This window comes from Orcinus orca, chromosome 20, assembly GCF_937001465.1.
Source record: "Orcinus orca chromosome 20, mOrcOrc1.1, whole genome shotgun sequence".
Taxonomy (NCBI): Eukaryota; Metazoa; Chordata; class Mammalia; order Artiodactyla; family Delphinidae; genus Orcinus; species Orcinus orca.
Window position 1 is genome coordinate 43,577,342 of NC_064578.1, and position 20,351 is coordinate 43,597,692.

The 20,351-nt window shown below is 48.2% G+C and overlaps 1 protein-coding gene across 2 annotated transcripts; it reads right to left on the minus strand.

The window, feature by feature from the left end:
* Positions 1-341: 341 nt before the first annotated feature.
* Positions 342-13,273, minus strand: PRODH2 (proline dehydrogenase 2). Of its 2 annotated transcripts, XM_012538403.3 has the most exons (10): positions 13,013-13,273; positions 12,740-12,936; positions 12,511-12,649; positions 12,342-12,428; positions 6,777-6,857; positions 6,535-6,690; positions 6,266-6,432; positions 2,941-3,051; positions 2,467-2,552; positions 1,273-1,505 (listed from the first exon to the last, which is right to left on the minus strand). In XM_012538403.3, exons 1-10 carry the CDS (start codon positions 13,184-13,186, stop codon positions 1,321-1,323), a joined length of 1,383 nt encoding a protein of 460 aa, XP_012393857.1. In that variant the 5' UTR covers positions 13,187-13,273; the 3' UTR covers positions 1,273-1,320. The 2 variants fall into 2 exon arrangements, with proteins under 2 accessions (XP_033269573.1, XP_012393857.1); XM_033413682.2 differs by lacking the exon at positions 2,467-2,552 and having other exon boundaries at positions 342-1,505; positions 13,013-13,239.
* Between the last annotated feature and the right edge of the window lie 7,078 nt (positions 13,274-20,351).

A 20,351-nucleotide genomic window follows, 5' to 3' on the forward strand; every position in this document is an offset into this window, starting at 1 on the left:
CCACACCCATGGGCGGTTTCCTCCATCTCAGCCCCAGCCTCTCTTCTTTGCCCCACAATGTCCTGATACTCTGCCTCTCTCTGGACGTCCCCTGGGGCCCTCACACCCACTGGGTCCCACGCTGGCCTCAGTATCTCCCCCAAACTGCATCTCCTCCCAGATCCCCATCTCAGAGTTGCACCCACTGTCCCCTCTTTAAGCCAGAGCCCAGGGCCTGGCCCTGAATGTCTCCCTCAAATCCAGCCTATCAGCCCCACGGCCCTTCCGCTCAGCCTCCTGATTGCTCTTTCCACCAGCCCCCTCCTCCCTTCCCCACACCCTGCCCTGCTCTACCCACCTGCCAGGATTCCCTACCCCAGCTTCCCCTGGGCTCTCAGGTGGAAAGCTCGAGGTCCACTCGCCGTGCTGCAGCCCAGGGACTCTCACTAAAGCCCGACCTGACTCTGTCCCTCCCCTGCTTCAAAGCCTCCTTACTCCCCAGTGCCCTTGGGACAGAGTCGATACCCTGCAGTGTGGCACCAAAGACTGCATCTTCTGGCCCCCCAGCCTCCGTCCTTGTCCCCCGACTCCGCAGTCTGTTTATGCACATGCCCTTGTCCTGGAATGCCCTTCTCAGTATTTACTTGGTTATTCTTATGAATTCTCTGGGACGCCCTCTTGATCACCAGGTGTCTCCTCTGGCCTCCTACAGCCTCCAGGCTTTTCCCAACGTTGCCCTGATACTCTGCCTGGGCTCCCCTCATCACAGCCCTGACCACCCTGGGCTGTCGCTGTCTGAAGATGGGTCTGTCTACCCCTACTGGACTAAGAGCTCTGTGAGGCCAGGCCTGGGGTTGTGTTTGGTCACTGTTGTGTCCCTAACACTGTTCACCTGGAAGCCTAGCTCAGGAGATTCAGTAAATGCTTATTAAATGAGAGAGGGGCTTGCTTCTTCTCGTTGTCCCTCCGTGGACGTGTGGCCTTAGCCCAGCCTCTAGATTTCAGTGCCTCCGTGTCTGCTCTTCATCTGTGCTCCTCACCTGGGCGTCCACTGGAGTAAAGAAAATTCCCGCGTGAGCCACTAGCTGGCTGAGTAGAGCTGACCCCAGGCCCATCGCAGGATCGTCTGCCTCAGGGTTGGTGGGGGAGCTCATTAGTCTCTGATCAATGCCCTTGCTATGCTCTAGGGTCATCTAAAGATCTCTCTTGAGCCCCAGAGCCCCCTGAGCTTGGACCGGCTGAGGCCGAGATGAGCCCTTCCCCAAGGAGGCGGCTTCCGTACAGGGCAGCTGCCTGGGCAGCAGCTCAGGACCTTTATTGACCATATGAGCCCTGGGGGTGCTAATGGGGTACCCTCAGGCCCCGCCCCAGCAGCCTCCGCCGAAGTTCTTGACTGAGCAGTTCCTGTTCCCTGCGGGCACCCCGCAGTACGCTTTGGTTCTCCTGGGCCCTCCGGATCAGGTAGGGGATCACTTCCTCCAGGGAGCCATAGGGGATGGACTTGTACACAGCATAGCCAGCCTGCCCTGGAGGGAGAGTAGTTGCAGGGTGTGGGCTGGTGTTTGGGGGAGAGGCTCCCCCAGGCCCCATCTGGAACAGAGATTTCCATTTCTGAGAACATGGCAGACTAGGTGGGTTGGACAAAATCTCCCACTGAAAAAACTAAAAATCCTGGAGTAAACATTAAAAAAAAAATCTTCTCAAAGTTATGAAAATGCTTAATCCAAGAATTAAGAGAAAGTGAGAATCCAGAGAAGGAAGGGTTACACAAGAAGCATTTCTATCCTGAAGGCAAAATTGGGCTGCTACTTAATGACTTCAAAGCTCAGGGGGTACAGAAATGGAGGCCCAAAGCCTGACCACGGTAAGAGTTATAAAGGAGAACTTCCCCAGATTAAGTTGGAATCCAAAAATCTAGACCCTCAAAGTAAGAGATAACAAGAAGTCAAACCTCCCACCCTCCCTCACTCCCGGGGAATGGCCTTGACCATGAGCAGAGCAAGGAAAAAAATAGAGAAATCCATCTCTGATAGGTTGTGGCCATGGGTTAGTCCCCTAAAATATTTGCAGCCTCAATTTGCATCCCTGGGATATCTCAAAAAAAAAACCCTCAGGCTGTGAAGTTAGGGTACACTGACTTTGTACCCCTTAGCATCTGGCAGAAGAAAACATAAATCTTCTGGTCTCAGGCCCTGGTGAACAACACAGTAAAAGATAACAAAGCACACAGGTGACAAGGTACCACGATGAAGAACCAACAAAAACAACAGACCGCAGACACAGAGACGCAGGCCCGCAAGGCCTTCAGCTATGGGACAGATCTATCTGGAAGGGTCTGGCGCTCAGACCGGCTGCAGGCTCTGGATGGGAGCCTGGCCAGGCATTGTCTGGGAATGGAAGATGGGATCTGTTTGGGAGGGAATGAGGCCTGGGGCTGACTGGGTGGGATGTGGGAGTGGGGCTGGGAGGGACAGATCATTCACATACCCAGTGCCAGGGAGACATGGTCACACATCCCCAGAAGTTGTCCAAAACAGACAGGCCCATCCAGAGGAATGCCCAGCTCCCACATGCTACAGAAAAGGCCACATCATCAATCCAGACAGTGGCTGGATCCAGAGCTGAAAGTCAGCCATGATGCACTCATATGGCTGTGCTAGTTATTCAAATGTTGAAGTACTTCCAAACTCACTGATAAAGAACCACTGCCCTGGGCCCCCTGAAGGATCCCCAGTGAGGCCCCACTTCTTCCCTGGAGCCCTGGGACCTCCCCATGCCCCAGCAAATAAGGGGCAATGCCTTGTTCAGCTGGGGCCTGTGGGACCTGCAGGTGTAGCAGGAGTTAAATATTTTGAATATCCTCCCCAGATCCCCTTTGAACCTACTGGCCCACACTGTCCCTCCCCTTGTTCCACGTCCACCACCCTTTGGGTACCTATTTCCCAGTCCCCTACTTCATACCGCTTGGTTGCCTGGTGAACAGAGTCCTCATTGTGGGAAGCCACCATGAGGGGGCACATGGGGCCACGATGGGACACCTGGGTCAGCATCAGCTCCAGACAGCGGCTGTAACTGAAGGGAGATAAAGGTCTGGTATATGACACCTGGTAAGTGAGAGTTAGGCCCCAGGGACTGGGGATTTCTGTCCTTGGGAGGTGAGGTGCCTAAGGGCAAGGACCCTGAAGTCAGGAAGTACCTGCATCCCACCTGCCTCCACTGCGAAAGACATCCCCTCTCTGAGGCTTTTTCCTCTCTTTAACAACCCACGTTCACGTAACAGTGTTGTTGTGAGGATGGAGTGAGATGAGGGTGGACATAAAGCCTCTGGCACAATGGCACTCTCACAGCAAAGGGCCACATCACACAAGATGACATTTATCCAAGGTCATTCACTGCAGCAGTGTCTACAGAGCAGGGTTAGTAACAACCCAAATGTCTGTAAGTGGGGGACCGGCTAAATGAACACCCAGAGGAGAGTGGAGTGCCCCTGCGGGGGCAGGGAGACCCCGTGATTACATGGTGATGGGAGCGGATGTGAGCTGTGTCGGTGTGTTCATTTTCATATCATTTTGATTTTTGAATCATGTGAATGTATTATTTATTCAAAATCTCTATTAAAACATTAACGGTACTGTGCTGGAGAAGATGTGGAGAAATTGGAACCCTCCCACCGTGCTGGTGTGAGTCTAAAATGCTGCAGCCACTTTGGAAAACCATCTGGTAGTTCCTCAAAAAGTTAAACATGGAGTGACCACATGACCCAGCAATTCCAGTCCTAGAGAACTCAACTTTTAAGAGAATGAAAACTGTATGTTTACACAAAAATGTGTACGTGACTGTTCATAGCAGCACTACCCACAATTGACAACAAAAGTGGAAACAATCCAAATGTCCATCAACTGATGAAAGGATAAATCAAATGTGGACTCTGCATACAATGGGATGTTACGTGACCGTAACAAGGAACGAAGCACTGACACACGCTACAACACGGCTGAACCTTGAAAACATTATGCTGAGTGAAAGAAGCCAGGTGCACAAGGTCATATATTATATGATTCCATCAATATGAAAGGTCCAGAACAGACAAATCTATAGAGGCAGAAATAGATTAGTGGTTGCCAGGGGCTGAGCGGGGGTGGGAATGGGGAGTGACTGCTAATGCATATGGGGTTTCTTATTTTATTTTATTATTATTTTTTTTTGCGGTACGCGGGCCTCCCACTGCTGTGGCCTCTCCCGTTGTGGAGCACAGGCTCCGGACGCGCAGGCTCAGCGGCCATGGCTCACGGGCCCAGCCGCTCTGCGGCATGTGGGATCCTCGCGGACCCGAGGCACGAACCCGTGTCCCCTGCATCGGCAGGCGGACTCTCAACCACTGCGCCACCAGGGAAGCCCTGGGGTTTCTCTTTGAGGTGATGAAAATGTTCTGGAATTAGTGGTGATGGCTGCACAATCTTATGAACATACTAAAGGCCACTGAATTGTGCACTTTAAAATAGCAAATTTTACGATATGTGAATTATAGCTCAGTAAAAAAAACCAAAAATGGTGCCAAATGATTAAGCCTATGGGACACAGATGTGCCTAGGAACCTTCATGGGCTTGGATGCAAGCTTAGCCTTCGTGGCTTGGCAACTTGCTCTGGAAGCTTGGTGAGTACTTGCAATTCTACAGACCTCTCCTTGGTCCACTGTGAAATGGAATTGGGCTTTGAAAACTCCATGAAGACAGGGCCTGGTGGCCACCTTGGTTGCCACTGCAACCAGGGTGCAACACAGTTCCTGATCTAAATCAGGTGGTCAGGGACTTCCCTGTTGGCACAGTGGTTAGGAATCTGCCTGCCGATGCGGGGGACAGGGGTTCGAGCCCTGGTCCGGGAAGATCCCACATGCCGTGGAGCAACTAAGCCCATGCACCACAACTGCTGAGCCTGAGTTCTAGAGCCCATGAGCCACAACTACTGAGCCTGCGTGCCATCACTACTGAAGCCCGTGCGCCTAGAGCCCGTGCTCCACAACAAGAGAAGCCACCGCAATGAGAAGCCCACGCACAGCAACGAAGAGTAGCCCCCACTTGCTGCAACTAGAGAAAGCCTGAGCGCAGCAACAAAGACCCAACACAGCCAAATATAAATAAATAAATAAATTTAAAAGAAAAATAAAGTGGTCAGCAAGTATGTATTGAAAGAATAAATTCTGTTGTTTTTTTTTTTTTGGCTGTGGCCTCTCGGCTTACATGATCTTAGTTCCCCAACCAGGGATTGAACCTGGACCCCTAACAGTGAAAGCCCAGAATCCTAACCACTGGACTGCCAGGGAATTCCCTGAAAGAATAAATTCTTTCTTCCCAGGGCCATGGGATGGTGACCCAAGGAAATCACAATGATTTGAGGTGAGTAAAAATGTGGGTTCCAGAGCCAGTCTGCCAAAAATCTTGGCCCTGCCACTCACTAGCTGTGCAACCGTGGGTAAGTGATTCCACTTCTCTGTGCCTCGATTTCATCCTCTGTGAAATGGGGATGATAATAATAGTATCTACCGCTTGGGTTGTTTATTCATTCTTTCAACAGATCTGTACCAAGCACCCACCACACAGCAGGCGCAATTTTAAGCACTGGGGGTTCAGCAGTGAACAAATCAGAATGCCCTGCCCTCCTGGGCCCACGCTCCCGTGGGTGAGACGAATAATGAGCAACCGAATGTGAAACCTCAACTGCTGATAAGTGCCGGAAGAAAAATAAATCGAAGAAGTGAGTGGGTGTGGAAAGTTCTAGTTTTTGATAGGGAGGGCAGGAAGGTCCCCTGAGAAGGTACCAACAAATAAAGATCTAAGGAGGGGAGGGATTGAGCCACACCACTGTCTGGAGGGAGAAGGTTCTGGGCAGCGGGAACAGGAAGTGCAAAGGCCCTGGGGGTCATCAAGGAGGCCAGTGTGGCTGGAGTGAAGTGAGCGAGGGGACAGGATTGCAGGCCGCTGCAAGGATCTGGGGGTTATCAAGGGTGCACTGGGCGCCATGGGGGGATTTTGAACTGAGGAGGGACAAGATTTGAGGCAGGTTCCCTCTGGCTGCACGTGGGGACCGAATGGGGAGGGGGTTAGAGAAGGGAGCAGGAAGCCCAAGGAGGAGGCTGCTCTTCAGGTGGGAAGTGACGGTGTCCTGGACTGGGGAGAGGGAGTGTTGTGTGGACCCACACAGGACACTCAGCACCCTGGGGAGTGAGCTCTGATGAAAGGTTAGATGCTAATATTATTTGTCTCAGAGGCCAGCCTGCCCCAGTCCCACCTCTGACTGGTAGCCTTGTAGTCAGGCTGAGTGGGATCTTCGGTACCCTGGAGCCGGGCCACCTCTCTCTCCTTGTCCAGATATGCCCCTCGTACCAGCTTCACCCCGAAGGCCAGGCCAGCCCTGTCTGCGGCCTCAGCATCCCGCCTCAGCTGCTCGTAGGTGTCCTGGCAGAGCACAGGGGCAGCTTCGGGTCAAGGTGCTGGGACCCCGGCCTGCGGTCCCCTCCCCTGGACCCCCCCCCCGCCCGCCCCAAGTGCACCACACACCTTCAGATAGGCCTGGTAAGTGTTCCACACCCAGGGCCCGCCTTCCCTGGGGCCGTTCCAGCGAGTGGCCAGAGCGGCCACCAGCAGAGAGAGAGCAGGGTTCAGGGAGGTGTACTCAGCGTCCACCAGGAGCCTCACATGCTGGGCCCGGGCGTGCTGAGGGCGAGAGAGACTGTGGTCGGGTCCCCAGGAGTGACCAGCAAGCAGGTGCAGTGGAGCCAGACCGCGGCCGCAGGTGTTACCTGTACCACCCGGTGCAAACGGCTCAAGGAGGCCTGGAGATGCCGGGTTTGCTCGACATTGAGGCAGGAGACCTGGAGGTCCTGTGGGGGGTGGGGGGTGGCAAGAGCAGTTCAGGGCTACTGGACCCTTCCAGAGCCTAAGTCTTCTCTCCCCCACCAGCAGGAAGGGAAAAACAGTTTAGAAATTGTTCGAAATCTGAAAAGTAGCTGGATCACATTGATATTATTTATTGAGGTATAATACAATGGTTGAGAGCTCAGAATCTGAGTTTGAATCCTGGCTCCGCCACTTACTGTGTGGCCTTGAACAAATCATATAACCTCTCTGGGCCTCAATGTTCTCCTCTGTAAAATGGGGGTGATGATAATAACTACCTCATGGAGTCGCTGTGTGGATAAAAATGGGTTAATATATGAGCTGTGCCTGGACATACACAGGACAGGACAGCGCCAGAATATGATGAGCGCTCAATACCTGTTATGATAATAGGTGGCTTCAGACGCCAGCTTATGTATTTAATCTTTACAATGATCCTAGCAGGCAGATGTTATTCCAAGCTCCATTTTCCAGTGGGAGAGTGACGTGACTTGGAATTAGCATCTAGAAAGTGCTTGGAACAGTAGCTAGCTCAGAATAAGAGCCATAAGTGTTACCTCGCATTCGTCTCTTGGGACCTCAGTTTCCTCATCGAACTTTGAAGGCCTCATTGCAGCTCACAAGGCTCGCCTGGTCTGACCCCTCTGCTCTCACCTCCTCCCACCCTCCACCTGGCTTACTGCCCTCCAGCCTCACGGGCCTCCCTGCTAGTCTTTGAACATGCCAGGTACCTTTCCACCTCAGAGCCTTTGCTCTGGCTGTTCCTTCCACCTGGAACACTTTTCGCCCAGATGTCCACTTACTTCACTCCAACCTCTCCGCAGGGTCTTTATTTCAATGCCACCTTCTCTATGAGGTTTTCTCTGGTTTGAACTTGCAACTCCCTTCCTGGGGCTTTCCCTTCCCCTTCCTCAGCCTTATTTTTCCCTACAATGGCTATCTATACTTGTAACATATCGGCTTTGTTTTTTGTTTTAGTATAATTAAACATTTATTACATTTTTTCACACACTTATGGATAGAGTGAAGAGAGGGCAATGTTTCTCTGTGTCTGTCTCTGCGCCACACTCCCCATCTCAATCCAAGATCATTTGATTGTAAGGGAACAATAAACAGAAACCTTTCAAAAGAGCTCAAGTGAGAAGGCGGTTTACTAATACGGGGAAGCTCTCAGAGCCCAATTTCTTTTTTTTTTTTTTTTTTTTTTGTGGTACCCGGGCCTCTCACTGCTGTGGCCTCTCCCGTTGCGGAGCACAGGCTCCAGACATGCAGGCTCAGCGGCCATGGCTCACGGGCCCAGCCGCTCCACGGCATGTGGGATCTTCCCGGACGGGGGCGCGAACCCGTGTCCCCTGCATCGGCAGGAGGACTCTCAACCACTGTGCCACCAGGGAAGCCCTCGGAGCCCAATTTCAAAAGCACCTACTTTATCTGCATTAATAAGTTTGATCCCCTAAAACAATTAAGTAAGTATTATTCCCAATTTCCAGATTAGGAAACTGAGACCCCGAGGGGTACTAGAACCTAAACTTGAAAAAGAATGACTTTCCTGGTTCGGTGCGCTTCCCACCCCCCCACCCCCTCCCCCACTCCCTCCCCTCCGCACGAGGCCCTGCAAGCCCCAACTGGGCTTTGGTTTTAACAATTGAGAGTCTCTTGCGCCTCCCAGACTAGCAAGTAATTACCTCGAGGGCAGAGATTTTGTTTATCTTGGTCATCATCCCCACCCCTGGCACAGCACCTGGAATGTGGTAGATGTTCAACAAACGTTTAGGGAATTGTTACATTTGTAATGTGGAAATAATAACTATCCCTAGTTCAGGGTCCTCTTATGGGGATTCGAGGGTGAATGTGAGCTGCTGGTGACTCAGGGAGTCCAGCTGGGATCAAAGAAACTGGGAAGTTAAAGGAAGAGGAACAGGTGGAATTTAGGGTTCCAGTACGGTCAACAGGATGGGTATGGATACCATCCTGGGGGAGAAGACTCTCCAGGAGAAGGGAAGGGTGAGGGGCACCTGCGGAGTTCTTCTCCCCAGTCAGAGAATTGTCTCCCTATGGGGCATCCTCCCAGGAGAGTTCTGGGGTGTGAGCAGCTGGTGGAGCCGCCACCCTCACAGAGGACCAGCAGGGCGCCACATGCAATTTCAGGTCCTCATTTACCCTTCACCACCCTCTGAAGTAGGGACTATTGTCATCCCCATTTTACAGAGGGGGAAACAGAGGAGAAGGCATAGAGAGTTGAAGTCATTCGTCTAAAATCACACAGCTTGGGACTTCCAAGCTGTGTCTGGTGGAGAATGGTTAAGAATCCGCCTGCCAATGCAGGGGACACAGGTCCAAGCCCTGGTCCGGGAAGATCCCACATGCCACGGAGCAACTAAGCCCATGCGCCACAACTACTGATTCTGCACTCTAGAGCCTGTGAGCCACAACTACCGAGCCCGTGTGCCACAACTACTGAAGACTGCATGCCTAGAGCCTGTGCTCCGTAACAAGAGAAGCCACAGCAATAAGAAGCCCACGCACCTCAACGAAGAGTAGCCCCCTCTTGCCGCAACTAGAGAAAGCCCGCACGCAGCAACGAAGACCCAACGCAGCCAAAAATATAAATAAATAAATAAACTTATAAAATCACACAGCTTGACCTGGGATTTAAACCTCAGCATCTTCAGGCAGAGAGTAAATGCTTCCCTTGAACACATATAAACCACTTAGGACAGTGCACGTTGTGAGTGGTAAGTTCTCCACCATTAATTTTCTGTTTCAGACTCACCTGCTCCATTCATTTACTCATTTATTTAACATGTTTATCACATCTTGTCTAGGTGCCATGGCCTGGGATATGGCCGTGAACAGGACAGTTATGAATCGGCCTGTGGAGCCAGTGGCTGTGAAGACCAAGGATGGGTGGGGCCTGGGATCGGGATGGGGGTGGTAGGACTGCTCTGAGATGGGGACAGGAGGAAGGGGCAGGTTTGGGAAGATACAGGCCAGTGTGGGACCCAGTTGGTGTGAGGGGTCTGGGGGATGTCCAGGCGGAGGTTCCAGAGGGACTCAGAGGAAAGGCTGGGGCTGGAGACAGAAGGCAGGCATCATGAGCGCAGAGCAGGGAAACAGGCTGTAGGGGTGGGTGCGAAGGCCCCTTGGAGGGGAGTAAGGACTGAGAGGGGAGTGAGCCGGGACCTCGCCCTGGGGAACCTCCATATTTAAGAGTCAGGCAGGGTAAAACCCAACGAAGATTGAGAATGACCTGGCAGAGGTGGAAAGGGAACACCAGGTCTGATGGTGTTGGGGAAGCCAAGGGAAGCTAGTGACACAGAGGGATGAGGGCCCCTCTGTCATCGTGCAGATGCCAGCCTGGCAGGGGCTTTAGTCTTTAAAAACACCCTGGGAAGAAATTACTATCACTGCCCTCACATGAGTAAACTAAGTTCGTGAAGAGGTGAAATTCGGTACACTCCAGAGCTGATCCTTTGAAGCACTAAGTCCTGCTTCTATGTGTTCTGTGACACATATTAAAAATTACGAATTAAAAAGAGAAACCTCAGCAGGTCCCAGACAGCATGATTTGGGGTGATGGAGCCTCAGAAACCACCCGGGTGTCCATCCCAGGAGAGGTAAACCATGCGGCCGGAAGCAGCCATTAAAAACAATGGATTAGGGACTTCCCTGGTGGTCCAGTGGTTGGGGCTCCACACTCCCAGAGCAGGGGGCCCAGGTTCGATCCTTGGTCAGGGAACTAGATCCCACATGCTGTAACTAAGAGTCCACATGCTACAACTAAAAGATTTCGCACGCGGCAACGAGGATCCCGCGTGCCACAACTAGGACCCAGAGCAGCCAAACAAATAAATACATATTTTAAAAAATGGATCAGATGTACACAGAGATGCTTGGAGGGATCTTAAAATCAGAGTGCTCAGTGAAAAAAGTAAGAAACAGAATGCCGTAGATAACATAATGTTACTTGTGTGCGTTTAAAACTATACCCTCCACCCCCCACCCAGCCCCATTGATGGAGAAGGGCACAAGGGAACTTCCTGCAGTGATGGAAAGGTTCTATACCTTGATAGGGATTTGAATTGCTCAGGTGTGTATCTGTCAAAGCTCATCATCAAAGGGTACATTTACAATGTGTGCATTTCATTGTATGTAAATTTTACCTGAAAAGAAATAAATACAGAACTCTAATTAGTGATGTGCGTTCTGAAGCATTTGGGGGAGAAGTGTGCTGATGTCTGCAACTTACTTTGAAATGCATCAAAAAAATGTGGATTGATGGATGGATAGAGGAATGGATAGAAGGATAGATACGATTTAAAGCAAGTATAAGCCCAGTGACATGGACATACATACACTACCAAGTGTAAAACCGATAGCTAGTGGGAAGCAGCCGCATAGCACAGGGAGATCAGCTCGGTGCTTTGTGCCCACCTAGAGGGGTGGGATAGGGAGGGTGGGAGGGAGGGAGACGCAAGAGGGAAGAGATATGGGGATATATGTATACCTGATTCACTTTGTTATAAAGCAGAAACTAACACACCATTGTAAAGCAATTATACTCCAATAAAGATGTTTAAAAATAAATAAATAAATAAAGCAAATATAGTTCAATGTTAACGGCAGCAGGTATATGGGTGTTCACTGTAAAATTCTTTCAACTTTTCTGTATGTTTGAAAATTTTCATAATAAAATGTTGGAAAAATATGCCCCCAAAGAGCATATACTTGGCAAAACAAAATCACAGTAACAAAGAGATACATGCTGCTGATGGCAGGGAAGGTAGAAATAAGATATGGAAATAAAGAATAAATGAAAGAGAGACTTCCCTGGTGGCGCAGTGGTTAAGACTCTGTGCTCCCAACGCAGGGGGCCCAGGTTCAATCCCTGCTCAGGGAACTAGATCCCACATGCATGCCGCAACTAAGGGGCCTGCCGGCTACAATTAAGAGCACACGTGCCACAACTAAGGAGCCCACCTGACACGACTAAAACCCGGCGCAACCAAATAAGTAAATGAATAAAGTAAATATTTTTCAAAAGTTACAATTAATTTAAAAAAAAGAATAAATGAAAGAACAAATGAGTGAATGAATGAACCAAAACCCATTGGTCTAATCATAGCTTCCAGCTGGTTAGCACACACTAGCATAGCTGAGTCGATTGATAAAATATTGATTACTTTCTTCTAGTTGGTAAAGAGCTGCTGTCTCAGTGTCTCCTCTGAGAGCTCCCAGCCCCCAGGCCCCTCCCCTAGAGTCCCCAGGTGACCCATATTCCATTTATTCCAGCCATGCCCCAGGTCCGTAGCCACACTTATTCTGATCATTCTAAGCCTGGAAAGTAGAGGTAGTTAAACATTTCGAACATGCCTCTGGTGGGTGCCTGCTCCCTCCAAGTCCAGGGGGCTCTGCTTCCCCCACATTCCCCACCAACCATTCAATCTCCCCCAGCCTGAGCTCCTTACCCGCCCAGAGTCCATGGCCTCAGCCAGTCTTTCAGGGCTCAGCTCCAAGGACCCCCCTGGCCTTCGGACGCGTGAGGTTAGCTCCTTCTGGAATGGGGTGGTAGATGGGGTAGCGAGGGGGACCTGGGGGGCGCCCACCCCCTCCCCTCCCACCCCGCCGGTCCCTTACACAGAGCCGAGTGCTCATCAGCGCCGTAATCTTCAGCTGCATGAGGATGTTTCCAGTCGGGCCGGGGCTCTCCAGGAGGCCTCGTGACAGGTCCACACATCGAAGCATAGCGCTGAGGTTCCCTTCATACCAGGCCTCGCTGCCCAGCCAGCAGGCGTCAGGGTTTGGAGCCCACTAACCCCCTTCTTGCAAGCCTCCCGGCCACCCTGGTCCCTGGCCCCCTACTCACCCAGTCTTGACAGCTGAGTCTGGTTCCTCCTCAGTGGGCACCGCCAGCAGGGGCCGGAGGCCTAGGCTCTGCAGCTGTTGGACACAGGCCCTCACCTCCTCTGTGGTCTCACCAGCCACAAACTGCCCGTAGATGGATGCTCGGAGAAGCGCGCCCGAGAGCTGGGACCCCAGGAGTCGCTGAGACCAGGCTTGGAGCTGGGGTGACAGGGAGCAAGGGCTCAGAGCCTGGCCCTGGGGAGCCCCTGGGCCAGTCCCCACGGTCACTGCTCACCGCCAGGCCGTGGGTGACCAGAGGGGGCCAGGCACACAGCCGTAGCACCAGCAAAGCCCGGGTCAGTTCTCCTGTGCCCTTGAGGTGGAAGGCCCCACCATCAAAGCGCAGGGGCTTCCAGCCCCCAGCGGAGGGCCCCGCTTGGGAGCAGAGCACACGACAGGTCCAGAGCATCAGGAATCCTTCGCCACTTCCACACCAGGTCAGGGGGCTTTGGAGGCCGCTGGTCCACCTAGTGCCCCTTGCCCGGCCAGGGGCAGTGACTGATTAACCAGACAGTAACCAGGGAAAGGTAAATCTTTAGGATCACAGGCTCCTTGAGGGGCAGTTAATTATTAACTTACGGGGACATAGTTCAGAATAATGGGGACAGGAAAGGAAACCCCCCAAAACAGCCCCCAACGACCCTCAGAATAACAGCTCACAATTATTAGGTGCCCATCACATGCCAGTGGGTGTTAAGTGAGAATGTGGGCTCTGGGAGCAAGGCAGTGTGGCTTTGTGGCCTTGGGAAAGTCCATTAACCTCTCTTGTTGCAATTGCTTCATCTTAAAATGGGAGAGAGGGTAGTGCTACTGAATAAATTTGAAAATGCACATAACCTTTTACCTATCTGTTCCATATTAAGTATGTATCTTAGAGAACTTGAACATGGGCATCAGGAAACATGTACAGGAAGAAATGTTCCCAGCAGCATTGTTTGTAATAGTCCCAAATGGGAATTTCCATCAACAGGAGAATGGATAAATACATTGTGGTATAGTCATACAACAGAATACTACAGAGCAGTGAAAAGAGCATAAACTACTGATACGCACAACCACATGGATAAATCTCACACACGTGGTGTGTGAAAGACACCAGACACCAAACAGCCAGACAGGACATGCTGTCTTATTCTATTCAAAAAACTCAAAAGCAGGGATAATGAAATGGCAATATAGTATGGGGGATACATACATGGGTGGTCAAACTACAAAGAAACGCAAGCAAGGAAATTATTATCACAGAAGTCAGAAAGGTGGTTACCTCAAGGGATTAGAGGAGTTGTAACTGGGTAGGGGCTCATGGGGGCTTCTATGTCCTTTTTATCTTAACCTGATGAGGAGTCACAGTTGTTCACATTATAAGTATTTTTTAAAGCCATACGTTTATATGTTACACTCCTGAATGTACAGTACATTTTACCATAAAATAAACATAAGAAATGAATCATAGTATCAGCCTCACGGAGTTGTTACGAGGATCCAGTGAGCTCGTGGACACACACAGCCTGGTATACAGTATGTGCTCAATACATACTGGCTGTGATCATGAAGTTTTGTGTACGTACAACCCCATTGGTGTCTATGCCCCTGAAGAGGTATATGACGTAATCACCCCTGTGTTTAGGGATCCCCAAAACCGCCTCAGGCTCACCGATTCGCTGGAGGGACTCAACTCAGAAAAACTGGTTTACTCATGGTTACGATTTATTACAGTGAAGTGATACAGATTAAAAATACCAAAGGGAAGAAGCTATGGGACATAGGAGACATACGACCTGGAGACACCAAGGCAAGACATAGGTCCTGGAGACGCCAAAGCAAGCTTCTCATTGCCCTTTCCCAGAGGAGCCCAGTGAATGGTGCTCAATTCTCCCAGCAACAAAACATGAAAACACACACGGAGTGCCACAGCCAGGGACATTCACATGAGCCGTGGTGTCCAGACTTTTTATTGGGGGTCAGTCACATGGGCATGGCCTACCTCCCACATGACTGACCTTAGTCTCCAGCCCCTCCAGGGGTCAAGTTTATACAGCACAGCCCAAGGACCCCAGGTAAACAAAGATACTCCTAACAAGCAGGATATTCTAAGGGATTAGAGGTTACCTCCCAGGAGTTGGACGAAATTAATCCTTTAATGCACAACCTCCCATTCACAGATAGTAAAAGTGGAGCCTCAGAGAGGTAAAGATGTCTGAAGTCACACAGCCAGTGGCCAAGTGTGGATTTAATGTCCTTGTCCCCTAAACCCCAGGAATAAAATTTTAACCACCCTTTTTGCAGTCTTTTCCTCAGTACCTAATTCACAGAATCAAGGGACAAGAGTCAGACTATAAAGCCAGAAAAATCCTGGGTTAAAAAGTCTTTAAAGTTTTTTTTATTACATGCACAGTTCATAATTTAAAATTAAGATAATACAAAAGGAAAAGGAGTGAAACAGTTTCTCCAACTCCTCAATTCACGCCTCTAAAGCAACAGGGTATCCTTGCAGAGGATGGTTTGTGCATAGAAACACACCTATGTAGCTCCTTTTCGTTACATAAATGAGAAAATACTACTTGTCCCTTTGCACATTGATTTTTTTACTTAATGTATTTTGAGGGATTGTTTCCATCTCAGCACATATAGCTGGACCTCAGATTTGAAAGATTTTATGTTATTTCTTTCTTTAATCTTTGATAGATTTCACCAGCGGAGCCATCTGGGCCTGGAGCTTTCTTTGTGGGAAGGATTTGAATAATAAGTTCAATTTCTTGAATAAATATATTTTCTATTGCATCCTGAGTTACTCTCATATGTTGTGTTTTTCAAGGAATTGGCATTTCATCTAAATTGTCAAGGCCTTGACACAAAGTTGTCATAATATTCTCTTTACATCCTTTTAATGGTGACAGAATTTGTAGTGATAATCTCTCTTCCAATCTTGATATTAGTAATTTCTGTTCTCTCTTTTTTTCGTGATCAGTCTAACTGGGGATTTTATCAATCTTGCTGATTTTTTCAAACTTTGGCTTTGTTCATTTTCTCTATAGTTTGCAGATCTGCCTCATTTTTAACATTTGCAGATTGTTGTGTTGAATGCATTCCCATCACTGATAATTTCTTCACTTTCCCTGACATTTTATCATGAAAATTTGCAAACAAAGTTTAAAGTTGTCTTACAGAATGTCCTACATATTGTATTTGCCTGATTATGATGTCATTTAATGTGTTCCTTTATCTTCTGTATTTCCTGTAAACCAGAGTTTGGGTCTAAAGTCATAAATTTTTAAATTTATTTTTTTGAAGTATAGTTGATTTACAATGTTGTGTTAATTTCTGCCATACAGCAAAGTGATTCAATTATACATATATATACATCATTCTTTTTCATATTCTTTTCCATTATGGTTTATCACAGGATATTGAATATACTTCCCTGTGCTATACAGTAGGACCTTGTTGTTTATCCATTCTATATATAATAGTTTGCATCTGCTAATCCCAAACTCCCAACCCACCCCTCTCCCGCCCCTTGGCAACCACAATTCCGTTTATGTCTGTGAGTCTGTTTCTGTTTCATAGATAAGTTTTTTGTGTCATATTTTTGAGCCCACATGTAAGTGGTATCATATGGTACTTGTCTTTCTTCTTCGGACTTATTTCACTCAGTATGATACTCTCTAGGTCCATCCACGTTGCTGCAAATGGCATGATTTCATTCTTTTTTATGACTGAGTAGTAGTCCATTGTATATATGTATCCATTCATCTGTTGATGGACATCTAAGTTGTTTCCATGTGGATAAGATCAACTTCTTGAGTCAGTGCTGATCCGGCAAGAAGTAGAGGAGGCCACAAGAATCACTCCCTCAAAAAAGTCATGATCTGACAGGGGATAGAGTAGGGGGCAGCTGGGAGAGGTAGAGTTGCTCTAACAGTGGTTACTGACAGCGGCGCTGCTTACCAAGGTGCCGTGGTGTTGCACTCATCGCTCCAGTAGAGGCGGTGCCAAGATCTTCCCCTCCCTCATGAGAGGTTCTCATGACAAAATTAGTTATCCAGGTGTGTTTGACGTTTTCCAAGGATGTTTATGGTGGAGGGTAGGCAGGCAGGCCCTGATTGCTCTTTAATTAAGTTACAAGGAGACATATAGCAGTGGGAAAACTCAGTTCTGGGTGGGAAAGGCACCTTAGTGGGATTTGGAGAAGATATTTTTTATTTCTCAGCTGGCAGATCTTATTTTTTTTTCCCCCTTGCTTGTTCTTAAGGAGATAGAACTAGGACTTCCCTGGTGGAACAGTGGTTAAGACTCCACACTCCCAATGCAGGGGTCCCGGGTTTGATCCCTGCTCAGGGAACTAGATCTCACATGCATGCTGCAACTGAGAGTTCACACGTCACAGCTAAGGAGCCCGCGTGCCACAACTAAGGAGCCAGTGAGCCACAACTAAGGAGATAGAACCAAGCAGCAGCAGGTGAACTGCTTGCATTTAGGGATCTCAAAGGTTAATGGTGATAGAGGGAGATTATTGAAGGGAGAACGAATTTGCTCCTTTCTCAAATTAGGCATAGGTGAGTCACACTTACACTGAACTAGTGCTGTGTGTGGTTGTATCAATTTCCCATAGTAGGAGGAAACTAGCCTGCTCCCTGACCTCTGACAATGTGTTAACCAATCGAAGAATTTAGTTCTCCTCCCAGGGTAGAGATGTGGGGGGTGAACTGGGGCTTGGTGATGAGATTATTATCAGTCTGATGTTGATATTTACAAATGTGAAAACTACAGACTGTCCCAGGATGGGGCCATCCAAGACTAGGGGTGAGTTCTTTAGGGTTATCGAGTAAGAGGGATAAGAAATGGGAAATCTCATCAGTAGTTAACTTTGAGGTCTGTCCTAAAAGAGAAGATAAATCACTCTAAAATAATGATGTTCCAGCCTGGTAATATATAAAAAAATAAAATCACCAAGCACACAAGAAAGTAAGCCACCGTGAGGGTTAGCAGAAGCAACTGCTCCAGTTAACAACTGTTGCAAAATAAACTACCCCTAATATTGGTAGCTTTTAAAAATAGCGATAATTTATTTTGCTTACAATTTCTCAATTTGGGCAGGGCTCAGTTCCGTTGTTTGTTTCTGTTCCATGTAGTATGAGCAGGGTTGGCTCAACTTGGGGCTGGAGGATGCACTTTCAAGATACTGTACTCACGTGCCTGACAACTTGGTGCTGGCTGTTGGCTGGAGATTCGGTCAGGTCTGTGGGCTGGGGGCCTCAGTTCCTCTCCACAGGATGCTTGGATTTCTTTGCAGCATAGTGGTGGAGTTCTTAGAGTGAGCATCCTAAAGGAATCAGGGAGGAGTTGTACTGCCTTTTATGACCTAGCTTTGGAAATCACAATGTCACTTCTGCCATAGTCATAAACTTGCCCTGTGTCAAGTCATATTGTAAAGAGCAAATCTTGTTTTGGCCATCTTTGGAAAAATACAATATAACACAACAACAAACAAAAGATTCAGACCTGCAAGAATTTCAGATATTGCAATTGTCAAAATCAGACTACAGACTAGCCCTTTGTAAAATTTTTGAAGAAATAAAATATACAATCACAAATGTAAGCAAGCAACAAGAGAGTATCAGGAATGAAAAAAGTGGATTTGAAAAATAAAAGATGAAACTTTTAGAGATTAAAAATATAACAAATATAATTCCCACAATAAAAATTAAAACAGTGGATTAGACATAGTTGAAGACAGAACTTTTGAACTGAAAGATTTATCAGAGGAAATTACATAGCACAAAGAGACAAAGAGATGGATATATGAAAGAGAGATTAAGATACATCAAATATCTAATAAAAGACAAAAAGCAGAAAATAGAACGGAGGAACAGCAATCTTTGAAGAAATGATGGCTGAGAATTTTTCCAGAACTGATGAAAAACATGAATCCACAGTTCCAAGAAGCAAGTATATCCTAAACAAGATAAATAAAAATAAATTCATGCCTAAATACATCAAAGCGAAATTGCACAACATTGAAGACAACCATTCTTATTGAATAGAATGGGTGGGCATACCAGGTCGAGATCACAGACGATTTAAAGACAAGGAGGTAAAGCATTTCTTCTTAACTACCTGAAACACAGAACTAGGATTGGTAGAGAGTGAAGTTGAAAATGACAGTGCGGTGGGGGGCAGAGGCTAGGTGGGGAAACTTGAGCTCCTGGCAGAACTGGCAGAACACAGCAAGCTGCTCAACTGTAGCTAGGGAAGGTTCTTGAATGAAGTTCCCAGATGGTCCTTCTGTGGGTGACCACCCACTTCCTGCTGAGCGTAAAAGGGGCTTTAATATTAGCTCAGAGGCAGGGCAGTGTTCTAAGGGGGAGAACAACTGCGGGGGTCAGAGTCCTCTCGTTGGTTCTGACTGGGTCACCTGATGACCCGTAAGCCAATCACTGGGCTTTAGAAAATAAGACACTCTGGTTGGTCAGTTCCCAGGGCTATCCCTATTCGTGGAGCCCCAGGTAGAGTGGGCTACATACGAAGCACAAAGCATATCTGAAGTAGGAGACCAGGCAACGATGCTTCCCAAGAGGAGACTGCAGGTCACCAGGAAAAGGGTGAATGAACTCTGGATGACAGAACAACTGAGCTCATGAGTAATTCTGATGGTTCCGGAAGAGAATACATAAAAAGAACTTAGAAAAGGGGTTGGCGTGTGGAAACAGCTAATAAATGCTCTCTGTCCGTTGTTGCATTTCAGCTATTTAGTGGCTTCGTATCACCCATAGGATAAAGTACAAACGCCATAAGATGACCTTCGTGATATATCTTTGCCCATCTCGCCAGCCTCAATTCCTACCTCTCCCTGCCTTGACAGTTATTCTCCAGCGACAATTTTAAGAAAATCCCTCCGCACGCTGTGCTCCTGCGGTCCCCTATGTCTTGATGCCCTGCACAGCTACTTAGCCTTTAATATTGGGGCTCAGTGACCACTTAACATGCAGAAGACACTCCCACCACCACCACCAAGTTATTATCTCCAGCACAGACCCGTCCCCTGAGCTCCCAATACACAACAAATCTGGTAGATTGGTTCTTCCCAAAAGAGGCGGTACCGCCCCCTGGTGGGAGTTTTGGAAATTTGCGCAAACGTTTTTGGTTGCCGCGTTGACGGAGGGCGCTACAGACATTTTTTTTTTTAACATCTTTATTGGAGTATAATTGCTTTACAATGGTGTGTTAGTTTCTGCTTTATAACAAAGTGAATCAGTTATACATATACATATGTTTCCATATCTCTTCCCTCTTGCGTCTCCCTCCCTCCCACCCTCCAGACATTTAAGAGGCCAGCGTCAAGTCATGCTGCTGGATATTGCGTCCGCGTCCTGAACGACTTGAAAACATCGTTAAAGGCATTCATATGGGTAAAAAGATAAGTTTATAATTATCTTAAATTAATATAAATACGCATGCATGAAAAATTTAGGTATGGTTTAAAATACGCGAACTTTTTTTCTGAAATGAAACTATACAGTAAATAGAGTGACAATTATAATTTATTTGTTCAGAACGGTACCAAGCGTTATTAA